Source organism: Delphinapterus leucas, chromosome 8 (assembly GCF_059928025.1).
Source record: "Delphinapterus leucas isolate spDelLeu-1000000601 "Yukka" chromosome 8, BTC_Dleu_Yukka2, whole genome shotgun sequence".
Classification (NCBI taxonomy): Eukaryota; Metazoa; Chordata; class Mammalia; order Artiodactyla; family Monodontidae; genus Delphinapterus; species Delphinapterus leucas.
In genome coordinates, this window is record NC_143136.1 from 81,094,571 (window position 1) to 81,114,427 (window position 19,857).

Sequence of the window (19,857 nt, forward strand, 5' to 3'; positions counted from 1 at the left end):
GAAGGGTCCTTCACCCAAAAGAAAAAACTAAGTCACAATGGCATAGAATTTTGTACTTTAAGCTAGAATATATCACCTGTGGTGCATGAACACGTAACTTCAATTAGCCTCCCTTATGACACTGGTTAATGTTTCACCTGAGGTCTCCACATCAGCCAAGAAACACACATAAGCGTGCATTTTACATTGTATAATTTAAAAGTTTTATTTCCCCCCACAATAGCCAATGGGTTTCATATTAGTTTCACTGGAAGTTTCTTCTTGTAGTTGCCCTTCTCGTTGTCTACACCGTTGGCGGGGAAATTGCTTTCTTATTGGGGAAGGGTTATATGTCATAGAGATGCTCTGAGCTAATCACAGAAAAGAGAGGGTCTGATCCAGCAGCCCCTGAAGGAGTTGATCATTCAAGGAGTCCTTTCTGCTCCAGGCCTGGTCAGGTGGGGACAATACAGGCTACCGAACCTGCCCGTAGTAGATGCTGGCAAGACTCTCCTTGCAGAAGTGACCAAATGCAGCCCCTTTGATCAAGAAATATAAAATCCACATAATCCCTCAGTGGCCTCGTGCAGGAGCATTTCAGCTAAGCAACAACTGGCTTCTGCTTTGGGGTCCGATGAGCATTCTTCACCAAGTGCAAGACGGGTCTTCACTCCAAAGTTCACTGTTTACACAGGTGTTGGCTTGTGATTTAGAGGGCTGGTCTCTGCCTCGCGCAGGAATGGTGGTATCACATCAACAGCAGCATGAAGGCCCAGGACAGCACTGGTAGGTGGAGCGCAGGGGCACAGCTGCCAGACGTCCTCTGAGCATGCATCACAGCAAAGACCGCATTAGTGTGGTTGGTGGGTAACTCAACATTGCAGATCATCCCTTCACAGCAAGACCTACACTCCTGTTACCAAAGGAAGAGGAGAAGGAAAGAGCAAGTGAATGAAGGGAAGAAGAGGGAAGGGTCAAATGAAGAAAAACAAAAGCCTTCTTCAGCTCTGAGGACAGAATTTTTTTTTATCTTTTATGAGTATATAAATTTTTATTTCAATTTAAAAATTTTCTAAAATATGGCATACAAGAGAAAAATGCTATCTTACTTTTTAAATGTTTGAGACTTAATAAACATTATGAATTTGAAAATGTACCTTTTTCCTATCAAATTGACAAAGATTTCCAAAATGTACATGAGCCTGGGTCCGTGACATGGTAGTAATTTCGATATTCTCAAACACTGCTACTGAGAATATAATTGCTTCAGTTTTTCTGGGGAGAAATTTGGCAATCTTTATCAAGAGCTTCAAGATTATTTATATAAATCAATCCAGTAATATGCACCAAAATCACAAAGATTATGTGGGGCTTATTTTAGAATAAAGAAATATTAAAAGCTGTCTAGTATTTTTAATAAGGAATTAGATAAATTATAGTACAAACACATATTTTAATATTATGTAGCCATTAAGAATATTTCTGAAGAATAGTTAATAGGTAAGTTTTCTTTAAAAATATTTTTATTTTATATTGGAGTATAGATGTGTTAGTTTCAGGTGTCCAGCACTTGAACGTTAGACATGTATCTATTCTTTTTCAAATTCTTTTCCCATATAAGTTATTGCAGGATATTGAGCAGAGTTCCCTGTGCTACACAGTAGGTCCTTGCTGGTTATCTATTTAAAATATAGTAGTGTGTAAATATCAACCCCAAACTCCCAATTTATCCCTCTCCCCCACCTTTCCCCTTTGGTAACCATAAGTTTGTTTTCAAAGTCTGTGAGTCTGTTTCTGTTTTGTAAATAAGTTCATTTATATCATTTTTTTTTAAAGATTCAGCATATAACTGATATCATATATTTATCATACTAAGTCAGAAAGAGAAAGACAATCTCCAGGTCATCCATGTTGCTGCAAATGGCATTATTTCATTCTTTTTAATGGCTGAGTAATATCCCATTGTGTATATGTACCACATCTTCTTTATCCATTCATCTCTCAATGGGCATTTAGGTTACTTCCATGTCTTGGCTATTGTAAACAGTGCTGCAGTGAACACTGGGGTGCATGTATCCTTTCAAACCATGGGTATATGCCCAGGAGTGGGATTGCTGGGTCATATGGTAGTTCTATTTTTAGTTTTTTAAGGAACCTCCATACTGCTCTCCATAGTGGCTGTACCAATTTACATTCCCACCAACAGTGTAGGAGGTTCCTCTTTTCTCCACACCCTCTCCAGCATTTATTGTTTGTAGACTTTTTGATGATGGCCATCTAACTGGTGTGAGGTGATACCTCGTTGTAGTTTTGACTTGCATTTCTCTAATAATTAGTGATGTTGAGCAGCTTTTCATGTGCCTCTAGGCCATCTGTATGTCTTCTTTGGAGAAATGTCTATTTAGGTCTTCTGCCCATTTTTGGATTGGGTTGTTTGTTTTTTCTGATATTGAGCTGCTTGTATATTTTGAAGATTAATCCCTTGTTGGTTGCTTCATTTGCAAATATTTTCTCCCACTCTGTGGGTTGTCTTTTTGTTTTGTTTACAGTTTCCTTTGCTGTACAAAAGCTCTTGAGTTTAATTAGGTCCTTTTTTGTTTTGTTTGCTTGTTTTATTTCCATTATTCTAGGAGACAGATCAAAAAAGATACTGCTGTGATTTATGCCAGAGTGTTCTGCCTATGTTTTCCTCTAAGAGTTTTAGAGTATCAGGCCTTACATTTAGGTCTTTAATCCATTTTGAGTTGATTTTTGTGTATGGTGTTAGGGAGTGTCTAATTTCATTCTTTTACGTGCTGTCCAGTTTTCCCAGCACCATTTATTGAAGAGACTGTCTTTTCTCCATTGTATAGTCTTGCCTTGTTTTGTCATAGATTAATTGACCATAGGTGTGTGGGTTTATCTCTGGGCTTTCTATCCTGTTCCATGGATCTATATTTCTGTTTTTGTGCCAGTACCATACTGTTTTGGTTACTGTAGCTCTTTGTAAGTGGTACAGTCTGAAGTCAGGGAGCCTGATTCCTCCAACTCAGTTTTTCTTTCTCAGGATTGCTTTGGCTATTTGGGGTCTTTTGTGTCTCCATACAGATTTTAAAACTTTTTGTTTTAGTTCTCTGAAAAATGCCACTGGTAATTTGATAGAGATTGCATTGAATCTGTAGATTGCTTTGGGTAGTATAGCCATTTTGACAACACTGATTCTTCCATTTCAAGAATATGGTATATCTCTCCATTTGTTTGTGTCACCTTTGATTTCTTTCATCAGCGTCTTATAGTTTTCTGAGTACAGGTCTTTTGTCTCCTTAGGTAGGTTTATTCCTAGGTATTTTGTTCTTTTTGATGCAGTGGTAATTGGGATCATTTCTTTGATTTCTCTTTCTGATCTTTCATTGTTAGCATATAGGAATGCAAGAGATTTCTGCATCCCACAACTTTACCAAATTCATTGATGAGCTCTGGTTGTTTTCTGGTAGCATCTTTAGGGTTTTCTATTTATAGTATCATGTCATCTGCAAGCAGTAACAGTTTTACTTCTTCTTTTTCAATTTGGATCCCTTTTCTTTTTCTTCTCTGATTGCCAAAACTTCCAAAACTATGTTGAATAATAGTGGTGAGAATGGACATCCTTGCCTTGTTCCTGATCTTAGAGGAAATGGTTTCAGTTTTTCACCATTTAGAATGATGTTTGCTGTGGGTTTGTCATATATGGCCTTGATTAGATTGGTTCCCTCTATGCCCACTTTCTGCAGGGTTATTATCATAAATGGGTGTTGAATTTTGTCAAAAGCTTTTTCTGCATCTATTGAGATGATCCTATGATTTTTATTCTTCAAATTGTTGATGAGGTTGGTCCAGGGGCTTAAGCAGGCTTTTTGGTGGGAGGGACTGGTTCCTACCCACTGGTGGGTGGAGCTGGGTCATGTCCCTCTGGTGGGCAGGGCCGTGTCAGGAGGTATATTTAGCTGGTAGCTGTGTGCTCAGGAAGACTTTAAGCAGCCTGTCTGTTGATGGGTGGGGCTGTGTTCCCACCCCGTTGGTTATTTGGCCTGAGGTGTCCCAGCACAGGAGCCTACAGGCTGTTGGGTGGGGCCAGGTGTTGGTGAGAAAATGGCGGGCTCCCAGAGGGCTCATACCAATGAGAACTTCCCAGAACTACCACTGCCAGTGTCTTTGTTCCTGCAGTGAGCCACACCCCGCCTTCACAGGAGACCCTCCAATACCAGCAGGTAGGTCTGGCCCAGACTCTTACGAGGTCCCTGCTTTTCTCCCTGGGTCCTAGTCACACGAGACCCTGTGTGCGCACTCCAAGAGTGGAGTTTGTTTCCTCCAGTCCTGTGGAGCTCCTGTGACAAACCCCAGTGGCCTCAAAGCCAGATTTTCTGGGGGCTCCTCCTCCCATTGCCAGACCCCCAGGCTGGGGAGCTTGATGTGGGGCTCAGAACTTTCACTCCTGTGGGTGAACTTCTGTGATAGAATTATTTTCCAGTTCGTGGGTTGCCCACTGGGCTGGTATGGGATTTGATTTTGTCACAGTTGCACCCCTTCTACCATCTCCTTGTGGCTCTTTGTCTTTGGATGTAGGATATCTTTTTTGGTAGGTTTCAGCGTTTTTCTTGTCAATGGTTGTTCAGCAGTTAGCTGTGATTTTGGTGTTTCGTAAGGGAAGATGAGCTCATGTCCTTCTACTCCGCCATCTTTTCTCCAAGTTTTCATACTGTAATTTTTCTAAGTGGAAACGTTTCTTTGAGGTGGGAATTCAGGAAGGGCCTGGCTGGGCAGTTCTGGCTTGGGGTCTCTTAAGTGGTTGCAGTGAGACAGTAACTTAAGTGCAAACATTTAGGAGGTTAAAGACCTCTCTGAGGACAGAATTGAGTTGGCTTTTATTCTGTGAGTCCTCCAGGCCATTGAACACCCTTCCCCCCACTTACCTCAAAGTAAAAACCATCTTGAGAGTCTTTTCATTTTAAGTGTGATACCTGCACCAACCCAAGCATAAGCAAGAGAAAGGCAAACTGAGTAAGACTGCTTAACTGAGTCAACAACTCTTCTGAAGGTTTGTAAGCAGAAACGCTGAAACAAAAATAAAAGCTAGGAACCTTTTGGATTGGTCATTGATTTTCTTTCTCAGTACTACTTGTTAGGGGATTGGTCATTGATTTTCTTTCTCAGTACTACTTGTTAGGGGATAATTATCACTCTTGTTGTCTGTACTAACACTGATTCCTATCTTTACAGTGGCATGCTCCCTCACAGCACAACGTGTTCTCAAGGGAAGCACTCCCTGTCATGATATCGGATACAACGCCTCAACCTGATGAACCTGGACATTCACAGAGGCTTTCAGGATAAAGTATCTATATCGAATGGCTTCCAGGAGGGCCAGGTAAGATAAAGTATCTACCTCAGTGGTTCTCAATCCTGGCTGCACATTAAAATCACCTGGGGGAACTTCAAAAAAACAAAAATTCCTGAGGCCCAGGATCTCACTCTGAAGTTGCTTCAATCGGTCTGGGATGCCCACCCCACACCAAAGCCCACAAAAGCTAACCAGCAGATTCTCCTTTGCAGCTGGAGCTAAAAGCTAGTAGTGTCAGCAACTGAACTTATCTATGAAACAGACTCACAGACATAGAGAAACGACTTGTGGTTGCCAAGGCGGAGAGGGAAAGATTGGGAGTTTGGGGTCAGCAGATGCAAACTGTTATATATAGGATGGATAACCAACAAGGTCCTTCTGCATAGCACAGGGAACTATATTCAATATCCTGTGATAAACCGTAATGGAAAAGAATATATAACTGAGTCATTTTGGTGTACAGCAGAAATCAACACATTAAATCAACCATACTAAACTAAATTTTTTTGAAAAGCCACTGGTGTCAGGACCATTTTCTTTATGTATAGGCTAAATTGAATTCTAAGATCTCATGAAATTAACATACCTTCAAGTAATTTTTTCTCAACCATTTCAGGATTCCAGGCATGTAAAAGAGTAAAATGTTCATTTAGAATGGTAGAATGAGAAAACTGAAGAGATAGATTCATCTAAAATCTAGATAGATTCATCTATCGCTCATTTTTTTTTTTTTTTGTGGTACATGGGCCTCTCACTGTTGTGGCCTCTCCTGTTGCAGAGTGCAGGCTCCGCGGCCATGGCTCACGGGCCCAGCCGCTCTGCGGCATGTGGGATCTTCCCGGACCGGGGCACGAACCCGTGTCCCCTGCATCGGCAGGCGGACCCCTAACCACTGCGCCACCAGGGAAGCCCTCTATTGCTCATTTTAATAAGCTGGGGTTAACCTCTCAGATTCTCACTTCCTCGTCTAAGCAGAGGCAGTAAGTTTGCCACCATTTTCCTCTTTCTACCTTCTTGGTGCAGTGCTCTTGGTGATTTCTAGCCATAAACAAAATATGTAAGCTGGGCTCTGTAACGTTGGTCATCCTCTAGTGCATGGATTGTTTGCTTTTGGGGCTTCCAGAGGTTGACTTCAGACAACTCACCCAAAGTCCAAGGTCTAGACCCTGGGGTCTAGCTCTGGAATCTAAGAATTATCATTTGTTTTTAGTAATATTATTGTTGGATGGACAGAAAGGCTTCTTCTTTCATCTCCATTTCAGTGTAAGGGAGTCTCTCAAAGTATACGTATGTTTGACATTATTTATCCTTCCTGCCTCTTTATATACAACCAGCCATCACCATCAAGAAACCACAGGACAATAACTTTACACACACATACGCTCCTTACCGTGTGTTCAGAATCTTGGCTGTGGTGGCAGCCAACAAAATGACATTCACTTGTGGAGGCACACTTTTTGGTGATGGATGTACTCCTTCCATGACTGGTAAAGTGATGTACTGTCAAACAGTACTGTGTATCTAGGCAGAAAAAAGCAACTTATTTTTTTTGCAATGTAGAAAGCAAACTTTCAACAGTCACTTCAGAAATGACTAAAATTCAGGATGATCCTTACGTTTCTAGGCGGTATTGTTGAACAGACATTAGCTTCTGAAGCAGATGTCTATTTTTAAAATGAATATAAATGGGCACTTATTCTTTGGTGCCAGGTAAAGCTGAGAAAAAACTGGACAAGCTTTTCATCGAAACCATAGGTCCAAGAAGTAGGGGATGTGGGGACATGTGTATACATATGGCTGATTCACTTTGTTGTACAACAGAAACTAACACAGTATTGTGAAGCAATTATACTCCAATAAAGGAGTATAACGCCAAAAAAATAGGTCTGCTCATTTCCTAAGAAAGTGTCAGTATGTCTGTGTTTCTCCCCCTGAAGCACATGTTCTGTAACTCTAAAATAAAATGAAAACTATAAATGTAAAATGCAGCGGGTCATAGCACTTGTAGCATTATTCCACATATGTTTCTTTATATACTAATAGGCCATGTGGCAACCTGGACTGAGAAGCAGGTGCCACAAATTACACACCAAGAGCACCTTGCTTACCTAATTCTTCTCCGGGCTCTAATCCTCCCGGCGTGTTTGATTTTTCCCCAAAGTATTTCCAGCTTTTCTCCTCCTCTTTAGATAACTCTTACCTTCTCTGCCCCCTCCCGCTCTGCAGGGCTCTCCCGCTCTGCAGGGCTAGTTCATTGCCACACAGGTTACCCCTTATACCTTTAACCATTCACATTTTATTCTCAGGGTTCTTTCAAGAAAGTGATTTCATTCACTAGCCTAGGACATTCCACTTTAGTTCTGCGCCTCTTACTCTTTAGTTATCTCAGGCCAAGGCAATGCTTCTTAGTTTATTGAGAAGGGACTGTGGCAGCGATGCCCTACAAGTGGGGGCAGGGAGCAGGAAAACATGAGAGTTGAGAAGACGGGGCTTAGGGAACTGCCTGTGTCACAAGTGAAGAAGCCACGAGAGAGCCTTTGAGCTCATGCTCGTTTGAGTAAAATTATAAGCGCACGGGTGGTTGACAGGGCTGTTGTAAGCTCTACGTAATGTTAACGATAGCAAATGCCCATTAAGTGCGTACCACCAACCAGGCACTCTTCTAACATGTATTCACTCATTCAGTCCTCACAGCAGGCCTTAAGTCATATTAACATCCTCATTTCACAGAGAAACCTGAGGCTTACGGTCACATAGGTAGAAAGCGGTGGAAGGTAAGACGCTGACGTAGGCAGTCTTCCAGGGTTTGTGCTCTTCACCAGCATACTATCGTGCCTCTCAGTACACTCAGCATTGAACTGGGCGTGAGCAGAGCGCTCTACAAGAGCAGCTGACTGGGACTCTGAAGGACAGGGAACCACTACATGTTCTGGAAGGCATTCCCATTTGTACTCCAGACAAAGAAGAATTGAGAACTGGTAGCCTGTGTTCCTAGAGACCGTCACACATGCTAAAGCAGCCCTACAAAGTCAGAGTTAAACGCTGGGGTAAATTAAATAAGAAATGTCATTCTTGTCATATCCTGTTACCTAGAGAACCTCTTTTAACACCCCTGGCAGACCACAGAAGCAGAGCTATAAAGTGAAAAGGAAACCTGAGATGACAAAGAATAGCCACAGGCCTGTGTGCCCCAAGAAATGGTTGACCATCACCCCCCTCAATAATGACAAGGTGAAAAGTAAGCAATTACAGCCTCAATTCCAGACGGTTAGTATTTTGGGGGCTTGGCTGGTGTACAATCAAGAATGTACTGTTACGCACGCTGGAATGCGGGGGGCATTCCGAGTCCCTCTCTCTCTGAGTCAGGCTTTTTCTTGTTGGCGAAAAGCTGCAGCATCCCTCTTTTGCTCCCATGTTTCAACAGAGATGAATTTCTAAAACCCAGAAATTTCCATGCATGTTCCCGTTAAAAGTGGCTTCGATTAACGAGAGACGAATTGGAACATGCACAGACCTAGTAGGAACAGCATTTGGTAAAATCCAAAAGAATAATGCCAGCCATAAAGATGAGGATAAGAAAAGCGCCAGACAGTGTCCATAAAGAGGCTGGACATCAATGCCCCAATCGACCACTGTTCCGAACCCTTCCCATCCAGTTCTTGGGAGAATTTAAAGCAAACGGTTAAAGGATGATACCCACCCTCTGACACAAGCTAGTTAAAGAGAGGCATCCACCAGCCTCAGAAACATTGAAATTAATGTTTGTGAAAAATGTAGAAACAAATCCCCAAAAGCATACATGCACTCACAAGCACAATTCAGTCAACCGCTCTTCAGAACTGTAAAATAACCTCAAGAAAAAAATATTTTGATAATTATTCTTGGAAAGAAATAACGAAAAATACTGTCCATGTAAATGTCACAGCCATCTGTGCTAATTTACAGCATAAGATTCTCAGGCCCAGTAGAGGTCTCCAGTGTATATACTATTTCTTGGTTCCACAGTTTGGCATCATCTGGAAGAGGTAAGGCTATTCCACTGCCATAATGTGATATAGAAATGTCCAAAAGATTCAAGGTAATAGTAGACCAAAACTGGTAGTCTCTAAGTCTGGAAGAGTTTGTTTTTGGTGGCTTTTTACATCTGAAAACCTAAAAAACAGTGCATCCTATAATCCAAATAGCCTGATCTCCTTATAGTTCTAAGTAGAGTTTTTCAATTACAAATCATCCATCAGCACATCCTGTCTGCTTTACCTCCAAGTTTAGTCCAAGTCATCATCTTCTCCTGCCCCAAAACAATGAAAGACCCCATTTGGTGTCCCCTTCTTCTCTTGTGCCCAACCATCCATTCTGCACTCGGCAGCCAGAGAAATATTTTAGAACACACCTAGCATCTTGTACTCCATGGCTTAAACACCCTACTCCCTTCCCATGACATTTACAATGAAATCCAAACTTCTTATCAGAGCAAATAAGATGCTGCACATCCCAGTCCTTAAATCTCGATCAGATCCTTTCTCCATCTCCTACTACGCCTCACCAGCCAGCCTTCTTCCTGTTCACAGAGGAAGCCAGATCTTGCCTTTGCACCTGCTGTTCCCTCTTCCTGGCATGCTCTTCCTGCAGATGTCCACGCAGCTGACTTGTTTTGGTCATTTGGTTCTCAGTTCAAATGTATATTCCTCAGATAAGATTTCCCGACTACCTAGTCAAAGGCATCCCTTCATTCTGTCAATATTTACTGAGCACCTAATATGGTCTAGGCACTGGATTAGGCACTGGGGATCTACCAGGGAACTAAACAGACTAAAAAGATGCTCAAATGTTTGTTGAATAAATGAATGAGTTTCTCAAGCATCAGTGTATCTCAAGAGTACAAAAACCTTCCTTTGCTTTAGCCAGTAAGTAGGACTTTTCTAGCAGTATCATCGAGCATTTCTGACATTCTCAGAATGCCCTAGTCAACATTGTGGTCTATTTGTTCTCCCTGGTAAATATTAAGAAATTCTTCCTCAAAGCCCATACAACTACAAATGGAGGCCATGCATCAGTTTCCATGTACTCTCAGAGTAGTCTGATGTCTGGATAGTCTCGTCAAAGAAAATCTCTGATTTCTATAGAACACCATCAGCCTGCTGGTTTGCTAATCTCATCACATAAGATGCCTCTGCTCAGGGCCAGTTAAGAGAGATCTAAATGAGGTCTGATCACCAAAGCGTTCCAAACTCAGCACACTTACTTTGTGGGCACCATTTGTCTTCTGCCCATCGATTGCAGTTATAATTATCCCCTGCATTTTCACAGGTAAAACACTTGAAGCTGTTTGGAAATGGTGTCGCTTTAAAAAAAAAAAAAGGGAAAGGGAAACAGTACGGTTAAAAATTTTTTTCAAACATCAAATATGGCATAAAGTTAGAAACTTTCACTAGATCAAATGAAAGTTACAAGTCATTATCCTTACAATTTCTGTTTCTATGGAGCTGGGCTTAACTGCCACACTTCGGGGAATTTTCTTTATTCCCTTTTCTTTGAATATTTCATCTATTATCTACTACAGAGTAATGCAAATGATTCTATGAGCCACTTTGACATATCCATGGTATTGTTCTATTATAATTTATAACTTGGGGATAAGTGAGGGTTGAGTGGACAGGCAAAGATGGTGGCAATATTGGGACCAATACTTTGATATAGTATCGGCCCTGAAAAGAACTGGAGTCACATTAACCTAAGCTTGAATTCTGCACTTCTCACTAATTAGTTGTATGATTTTTTAACCTCTAAGAAATAATAATATTTACAATAATAGTGACAGTGAAGATCCCCAGGACTTGCAGAGATAAAGATTAAACAGCAGGTTGCAAGAAAAATATCTAGTAGAGTCCCTGGCACATCAAAAACCAGGTTGGTTTCCATCCATATGTACTTGCATTACAGCTACACTTAACTTCAAACAAGTAATCTCATTTGATATATGTCAGTTATCCCAACATTAGACCTCTTTCAGGAATGTAACATTTAATAGAAGGATGATAGTAATTCTCAGGCCCTTGTACTCAGGCAAGAGTGTTACTGAAAGGAGGAATTATGAGCCGCCGGAAGTCTGGATTGAGAACAACTAGTATGTTCTTTTTTTTCTTTATGCTTTCTTTTTCCTGGCTTGTATCTTGTTATTTTGTTGGGCGAGGAGTCAAAAGTGGAATAAATTTGACATTTCTCTATAGGCCAGAGTATAAAACCCTGTATGAAACTTTCAGTTCTCCTATTTTTGGAGAATGAAACAGACACAGATCAAGGTAACCCAAACCATCCCTAAGTTGGGATGATAATTAGAAGCAGTGCATAAAACAAGAGCAAAATATCAAAAGCTAAAGTTCAGAGGACATGAAATTAGTTCTTGCAATACATTTCAGTTTTGCCTATGCATAAAAGTGAATTAGGTAAGTAAATAAATAATGAAATCCATTTTCACCTATTAATTCAGCACAGTTTAAAAAATACTAAAACTCAACGCTGGTAGGTAAATAGTTAATGTATAAACTGGCACAACCTTTTTGATTTAGTAATTCCAAGCATCTATTCTAAGGTCATTCGCCAACTGAAGAGGAAACTTCATTTAAAAAGATTTTCAATGAAGCGTTAACATTTAGCTTGCTTGTGAGAGTGTGTGTGCACTCCTGGGGGGCCAGTATAAGGCTTGGGGAAATAGTTTACTCACATAGCCAGCTATGTGAGTAAAAACATTTTTAATGTAAGACATTAAAATACTTTCAAAGTCATGGAAAAATATTCAAAACACAATGTAAACGAATAAAAGCTACTGCAAAATTAAATTTGTGTGATCTCTGTCACGAAGTTAAATACACATACAGAGTAAGAACAGTGGAAGGAAACACAGTTGACCCTTGAACAACGTGGAGGTCAGGGGCGCCAGCCCGCCATGCAGTTGAAAATCCTCATGTAATTTATAGTCGGCCCTGCATATGGCCCTCTGCAGACCATGTAGTACTAGAGTATGGACAATGGGGAAAAAATCCACATGTAAGTGGACCCAGGCAGTTCAAACCCGCGTTGTTCAAGGGTCAGCTGTATTCAAAAATGGAAAGAAGAGCTCACTCTGACTCTTGGGATTATGAATAAATTTTGTTTTCTTCTACACATTTCCTGTCTCTTTGGAATTTTCTATAGTAATCAAATATTACTTTTTTCTCTTTAATAATTTTTTCTTATAAAAGGTTACAAATTTGTCAGTAATGTAGATTTTATGAAAAGTATGTCTATGCTCTGCCATTAAGCTATCAGTATATGATCACTATCAATTTAGAAATTTGTAATAAATGATAGTTTAAGATGTGTGTGGGCTATTTTTCACATGTATATGGTTGTGTAGTATATACGTGCGTACACATACACCTACTAATGACTGAATGTCCTTAAAAACAAAATGCAGAATGGTAATCATATAGGAGTATGGAGTATGAGTACTCCTCCTTTAGAAGTATAAAGACAGTGGTTCCCAAACCTGGCTGTGTGTCAACAGCATCAGGAGAACTTTTTTAAAAAGAAGAGGGGGAAAAGGGAAAACAAATATTCTGCATACCACCCTTCTGACTACTGAATCTCGGGAGAAGGGACCCAGGAATATGTAGTTTTAAACGCTTTTATTGCGATTCTGATACTCTTACAGATGTGGGAACCACTGGCATTCACATTTCCACGAAACAATTTTCATCTATAACAAATTCTCTGTAAAGTATATCAGAGAAGTTTTACTTGTCTGGAGAGAAAGGAGGTGAGATTATATATATGTTAATACTTCATTAAAAGTATTTTTAAATGCATTTTCCTCTTCAAATGGCTAATGACCTTAGAATAGATTCTTGGAATTACTAAATATATATATATTATATATGTATATATAGTGACTGTGCGTAATATTAATGAAAATCTAAGTAGTATTCCCCTCCAAATTTCAAACATGCTAATCTGTTTTCAAAATTGTTAATGGCCATTTGAAAGTATATATAATTTATGCAGAAGCTTCCTACAGTCAATATCCTTCTCCAAGGAAGATATCAACAAAGAACACTGAATTTCTCCTGCTGAGCCATTCTTATGGACAGTGTTCAGAAGATTAATTTAAACAAGAACCCTTTTGAGACTTCAGCAGGAAGCCAAACCATTTTAAAGAAATTGAGAAAATTTCTGTCACCATGTGTTACCCTTACTCATGGAAGTAGTAAAGACTTTCTGATTTATGCTGGGTATAAACCAAACGTTCCAGAAAAGGCAAAGTTACTATAGGGAAACAGGGACTTCAAACAGTTACTCTGACCACCCCCCCATCACCAGTGATGGTGACAACCACTACTTACGGTCAAGAGGAGGCCGCACGTTATAGAAGTTGATGTTCCTGGCAAATGCCCGGTTTTCTGAGAAGATAAAGGTCTGGACCACAGCTACAGTGAGGGCATGACAGAGGAGCAGCATTCTGATCCTGGGTGTGGAAAAAGTCCAAAACTCATACACCTGCAGCGAAAAGAGACTGGTTGAGTTTATTTGCATTTTATACATCACCAGGAGTACGTTTTGCTTCTGTTTGGAAAGCTTGATTATTCAAATATATTCAACAATCTACTTGCTCTGTAGGGCCAGCACCTGTGAGTAAACTGCATTCTTCCCCATCAGATGAGAGTTAAGCAATGCCTTTTACTGGGCAGGCCTCTGCACGCTGCAGGACGCCCAGTGGCCTGGGTTCCTGGAGATCAAGCAGCAGTCCTGGCCCGGCTGCGCCCCGTTCCACTGCTGCCTCAGTGGGCTGGTTTACTTCGTGCTGAACCACCTGATCTTTGAACAACCACAGATCGGGTTCAGAGGCATGCTCAGCTGAAGTTACAGAACCACCTGTCTGAAATTCCATCCCCTGAGTTACATACCTATGGTTGACGAACTTTGCAACTCTTTCAAAACTTGGAAGAAACAATAAAAGTTGGAGCAGTAGGAAGGACACTGAGTAAAAGGGCAACCAGTTTGAGAAACAAAGTCTCTGCTGGATCCCAGAACACACAGACACTGAGAAGAGAAATAAGGGTAACCATGAAATGCCGTCCCCACCTGTTTCCGTCACATCGGGAGCAAGGAGAAGCAGCCAGGTGGTTCTCAAGGAAACAGAATAACAGTTGTTTGAAAACCATACATAAAACGTTAGTCCTGGCCCACAGATACTGTTCATCACTTTCAGCCACTTAAAGACAGCAGGGCCAAAACCCAGTGAAGCAACAGATGTGCACACAGCACTGAGTAAGGTGTTCCATCTTAAGCCCCACAGGTTCCACCCTCTAGCAGCAGACCTGCTAGTAAGGAAATCTTCAGGAGACATGCTCGGAACCTGGAACATCACCACTAGCAGGTTCTCTTTGAGAAGGGGGAGGTGTGGGCCAGTAGAAAAAGTAACTAACTTGGAGTCCAAAGACTTCGGTTCAGGTGCTAGCTCTGCTATTTATTAGTGGCCTGACCTTGGGCAAGCTCTTTAAACTCTATTAACCTCAATTTCTTCATCTGTAAAGTGGCTTAATAACACCCACCCCGCCCACACAGTTGGGTAATTGTGAGCATCAAGTAGAGGCTTGGGTAGGATCACACAGAACTGCTTGCATAAGAGCACTTGTAATACAAGTTCTGTGAAAATGTTGGAATTTTAGGGTTCAAAAATATTGGCTAGGGGCTTCCCTGGTGGCGCAGTGGTTGGGAGTCCGCCTGCCGATGCGGGGGGCGCAGGTCCGTGCCCCGGTCTGGGAGGGTCCCGCATGCTGCGGGGCAGCTGGGCCCGTGAGCTGTGGCCTCTGGGCCTGCGCGTCCGGAGCCCGTGCTCCGCGGCGGGAGGGGCCACGGCAGTGGGGGGCCCGTGTACCGCAAAAAATATATATATATATTGGCTAGGGACTCCCCTGGTGGTCCAGTGGCTAAAATTCCATGCTTCCACTGCAGGGGGCATGGGTTTGATCCCTGGTTGGGGAACTAGGATCCCACATGCCTCATGGCATGGCCAAAAATAAATACATAAATTGTTTAAAAAAAAAAATATATATATATATATATATATATATATATATATGCTGAACCTGTTTTATTCTTGCTGAATCAATAGGTCTCAGTGGGTTTAGGGAGTCTTCCAAAGAAAAAAAGTTTGACGTCCACAAATCCAACCATAATCCTTCACATGGATACTTTCTTTGAAGCCAGGGTAAGAATGCGTAAATTCTAGGGATTTTATGCCCCCCGTCTTGTGTTGTGAGTATACTGGTTTTGTATGGGTGGTTAATAATGCCTACCTATAGAGAATGAGCTGAAAATCAGACAGAATGTACCCACGACATCATATCATCCCTACAGATGGCTTTTGCTACTGAGAGAACTGAGTGCCTAAGGAAGGACTCAGGGTGAAAAACCTGGTAAGTTTCACAAAACAATAGTGCTAAACTTTGTACACTGCATTTCAGCTCAGTACAGAATCGGACCTAGTGATACACCAATATATTTCTAATTCTGTCCTTGTTCATTTTAGAAATGAAAATTGACCTTTCACAGTTATCAAGTTTCTAAATCCTACCGTTATGCTCTTTCTGAAGAATGAACATTTAACCAACTCTATTATTCCTTACAGACCAGTGGTTATACTGACACAAATTCTGCTTCCCTGTTCACTTCTCTGAGTTGGACTGTTCCGTATTCGTTATGAATCTGTAGCCAAGTAATTGATACCCCTTCTTGACACCAGTGGAGACCTTTTGAATGAGCGAGACTAATCCCTCTCTCACAAGCCTGAAAATGACTATGTCCCAAGAGCCACCCACAAGTGCTCTTGTAACGTGGAGAGGATGCCTGAGATCACAGCATTCATATTACCTACATTCAAGTCCCTTTTGCGTCACTAAGCGACTATGGAAATTGAGACAAGTTGCTTAAGCTTTCCAAGCCTCAGCTTCCCCATCTGCAGAACAGGCATAATGACAGTCCCTATTTCACAGCGTGGAGCTGAGGACTGAGTGACACCATGCATACAAAGCACTCAGCCAGTGCTGGGCACAAGGTCAAAGCTGTATTTATCGAGCACTCTCTGTTCGGTGGTAAAGAGCCTTCACTGACTCATGTACCTGCCTTCAAACCTACAATCTTTGTAGCTTCGTGCAAGTTCCTTAACTTCCCTGTACCACAATTTTTGCATCTACAAAATGGGAGTAATACCAATAATATCTACCTCATAGGGTTATAGGAATTAAATTAGTTACTACATATAAAGCACTTGAACTACCTAATTCGCTATGTGCTCGGCATTTTGCTAATTCTTACGTAAGCATTTATTATGATGAACAAATCCCCAAATACTTTGGGATCGCAATTCAGAACGCCTGATTTTCCTCACATAGTCTCAGTGAGACAAAAGCCCATTCATTCATTCAACATACCATTATTGACACCTCATACATAACAGATGTTTTTACCACTAGATCCCCAACAAGGTCTTTGCTCTCAAGCAATCTGCATTTTAGAGGGAGAAGACAGCCAGTAAATATGGAAAAGACCATAATTTCTGATCGTCATAAACTCTGTGGAGGAAAAATAAGGTGATATGTTAGTGAATAGCAGGACCTGCTTTATATATATGGTGGGCCTGGTACATCTGAATAGGTGACATGCACACAGGTGAATTAAATGTTGAGAAGAAAGCGTCCAAGCAAAGAATCAAGGGAAAAGAAACCAAGGTCCTCAGTTGGGAAGAAGTGTGCCTCGTCGGCGGATCTCAGAAAGCAGCCAGCGTGACGAGAGCATGAGAAAGGGGGAAAGAGACAAAGCCAAGCCAGTGGGGTCAGGCCACACACGCACTTAGCAAGCCGTGGCAAGGATTTCAGGTCCTGCAAAGTCAAGAAACTGTTCGAATTTACATTATCTAGTTTTGAAAAATACTCTTAAGAAAGCTTTGGAGAGTAGTAATTGGTCCCGAACACCTAGCCTTATTTCTAGCTCCTGGAAGAAAGGAAGGCAAGTAAGTGCATTCCTTTCTTCCAGGAGGAATACAGAGCTCAGATACACCACAAAGGTTCTTCTGAATGGATGACAGAAGACTTAAAAAACGACTGAATGAACAACAAACCCAAGAATTAGACTTATGTTTTGGTTTCTCCTTTCCTGGAAAGAGCACTGTAGGGAGGAGAGTCTCATTACTGTTACATAACAGGACAGGGGGTTCAGGGGCAGTACACGCCAAGATCCTTGCATGGTCTGAAACATAGCATCCCCTCAAAACATGTCCGCACAGCTTGTTCTAGCACAGAAGTTGAAAATAGTGAAAAACATACCACAAGAATATTGCTTCCATATAGACTAGATCTATTTTCATTTCCATTTTTAGTTAAAACAGCATAGCCTTATTCTATCAAAATCCTCCAAAACTGCAAAGGTTTTACCTGTCAAATGAAGAAAGCACTAAATAACAGCATCTCACATTTTCCAGAGCATGCTTTATAATCTATCACTACATACTGCTTTTCTCCCAAGCACCTATATTTATCTCTGTCTTTCAGTATATAGGTTTGTGTTAACATGACTGCTTTATTTTTTCACAACGAAAAGACATTAGGATAATGAAAAAGCAAATGACTATAGTATCTGAAAATTGTTTTACATTTGGAATCATTTCACGGAGACTCTGAACTAAAAATTATCTGCTGAAACTTCGCTGAGTAGGCTCTCGTTGCAATCTTTCTAGCAGAACAAGGTTAGGTTATAGCAGAGCTTGTATTCTGCCCCAGAAGGAAAACAAATCTTTAATACAAGCTAGACTAAACCATTCTGGTACTTTCTCTAGGACCATCACATAGAGCAGAGTTCTTCATATGGGGGAGAGGGGACCTGTGAGCTTCTTAAGGTTATTTGCAAAATTGTGTCAATACGTATTTTCCCCCTGGGTTGAGTCTCTCAAAGGAATCTGAGACCTACATAATGGTTAAGAACAGCTGCTTGCTGACTCAGAATATGGCCGTTATGATTTGGCCTCCTGTAACTTAGATGTTTTCTTATATTGACACTAAGAAAGCTCCACATCCATGTTAGGTATCTGGTCCACACTTCTCAAACTCAAGGGTACCACAAAACGTTCCTCCCCAGACACAGCTCATTACCATCATCCATCTTTCCCAGAGAGTAGACCTTGTCAGAAACCCCTCACCTGTGGTGCTGGTCTTTATTTTATGAGTCCTCTCTTTGGAAAGTACATTAATTTTTGTTCCAGAATGCAGTGTGCTTCTTTGCAGAGAGGGAAGGGATTTTTGCAAGGCGCATTGGTAGGGATACAACAGGGGTAGGCAACTCTCAGGCATTCCAGGGAACAGCAGGTAGCCAGATTCGTAAATTTAGGAAACCCCAAGTGAGACTGCCCCGCTACTGCCCAGAGCCAAGGACCTACGTGGCCCTTGGTCCACAAGCATGACTATTTCCCAGGTCTGAGCCATGGCCATCATCTCCTCCTATATGTGGCATTTTTAAGCTTCCTTGGGGAACGTGCGGGCCTGAGGAAGGGACACATCCTTGACCTCAGACGCTTTTGAGGTAGGAAGAGGACTACATTACTTTTTATATTCCCTAGGCCCATACTCATCACATGGTAGATATTCAATGAGTACGTCTGGGAATAGAACCAACATCATTAGCTATGACCTATATAAGGAGCACCTTTCTTAGCAAGTAAGACAAAGGCTGTGGGCAGTAAGGAGCTGCCAGAGCATCCAAAGATGATAAAGAAATGATGGAATCAAAAGGAGATGTGAAACAGAAGAGGCCAAGCAGAGGTGGTAAATACTGGCACTTCTTGCACAATTGCTAATAATGAGTCAGCAAGCACCAGGCCAACCTCCACTGCCAATAAAACAAATGAAGTACATAATTTAAGGGGAGCAGCTCTCCTAAGTCCAACATGCCTATCAACACTCACATTCACACCTTCCTGCAAGCATCACTTATCCCGCAGCAAGACACTTTAATGACAAACCTAATAGGCCTGGCTACCCTGTAAAAAGAATAGAAGGCAAAGAGGAAATTCAACATAAGTGCTGGAATTTTACTCAGAAACAGCGGAAAAGATGAAAACACTCCTCTGAAAAGGAGAAATCTGACGGAAAACCTTACCATCCATTCCAAGGGTGGTACTACTTGCTTCTGGCTATTAGGAGAGGTTGGCCAATGGAGATACTCTGGTTCTCATTAAATTTAGGAAGAGCGTCACGGGATCTAAGCTGAGACTCCGCTCCAGCTCTCTTCCTTGAGGGGAACCTCGCCTGGGCACTGAGAGCCCAGCTCCTGCGGCTCAGCTTTTACCTTCTCTGACAGATTCTCTGCTCCGGTACATGAAGAGTTTCTTTTCCCCGCTAAGTTTAAATATTAATTTTAAAGATATTTAATTTAGCATTTCTATGTGCCTGACGCAAAATACAAGAGAGAATTTTAGCTTATGCTCAGTCCATCAT

The 19,857-nt window shown here is 41.4% G+C and overlaps 1 protein-coding gene across 7 annotated transcripts in view; it reads right to left on the reverse strand.

The window, feature by feature from the left end:
• The window catches only part of LYPD6B (LY6/PLAUR domain containing 6B), a 264,288-nt gene that overhangs the window by 32,626 nt on the left and 211,805 nt on the right, over nucleotides 1-19,857 (reverse strand). For 3 of the 7 annotated variants that reach the window (XM_089916832.1, XM_022569692.3, XM_089916833.1), the window contains 4 exons: nucleotides 13,714-13,867; nucleotides 10,578-10,676; nucleotides 6,726-6,856; nucleotides 180-892 (listed from right to left, as the gene is read on the reverse strand). In XM_089916832.1, coding sequence (XP_089772958.1) covers nucleotides 728-892; nucleotides 6,726-6,856; nucleotides 10,578-10,676; nucleotides 13,714-13,828 — 510 coding nt within the window. In that variant the 5' untranslated portion in view covers nucleotides 13,829-13,867 and the 3' untranslated portion in view covers nucleotides 180-727. Of the gene's footprint in view, nucleotides 1-179; nucleotides 893-1,136; nucleotides 1,255-6,725; nucleotides 6,857-10,577; nucleotides 10,677-13,713; nucleotides 19,757-19,857 lie in introns of those variants that run through there. The other 4 variants (XR_016394161.1, XM_089916835.1, XR_016394162.1 and 1 more) reach the window with 3 other exon arrangements.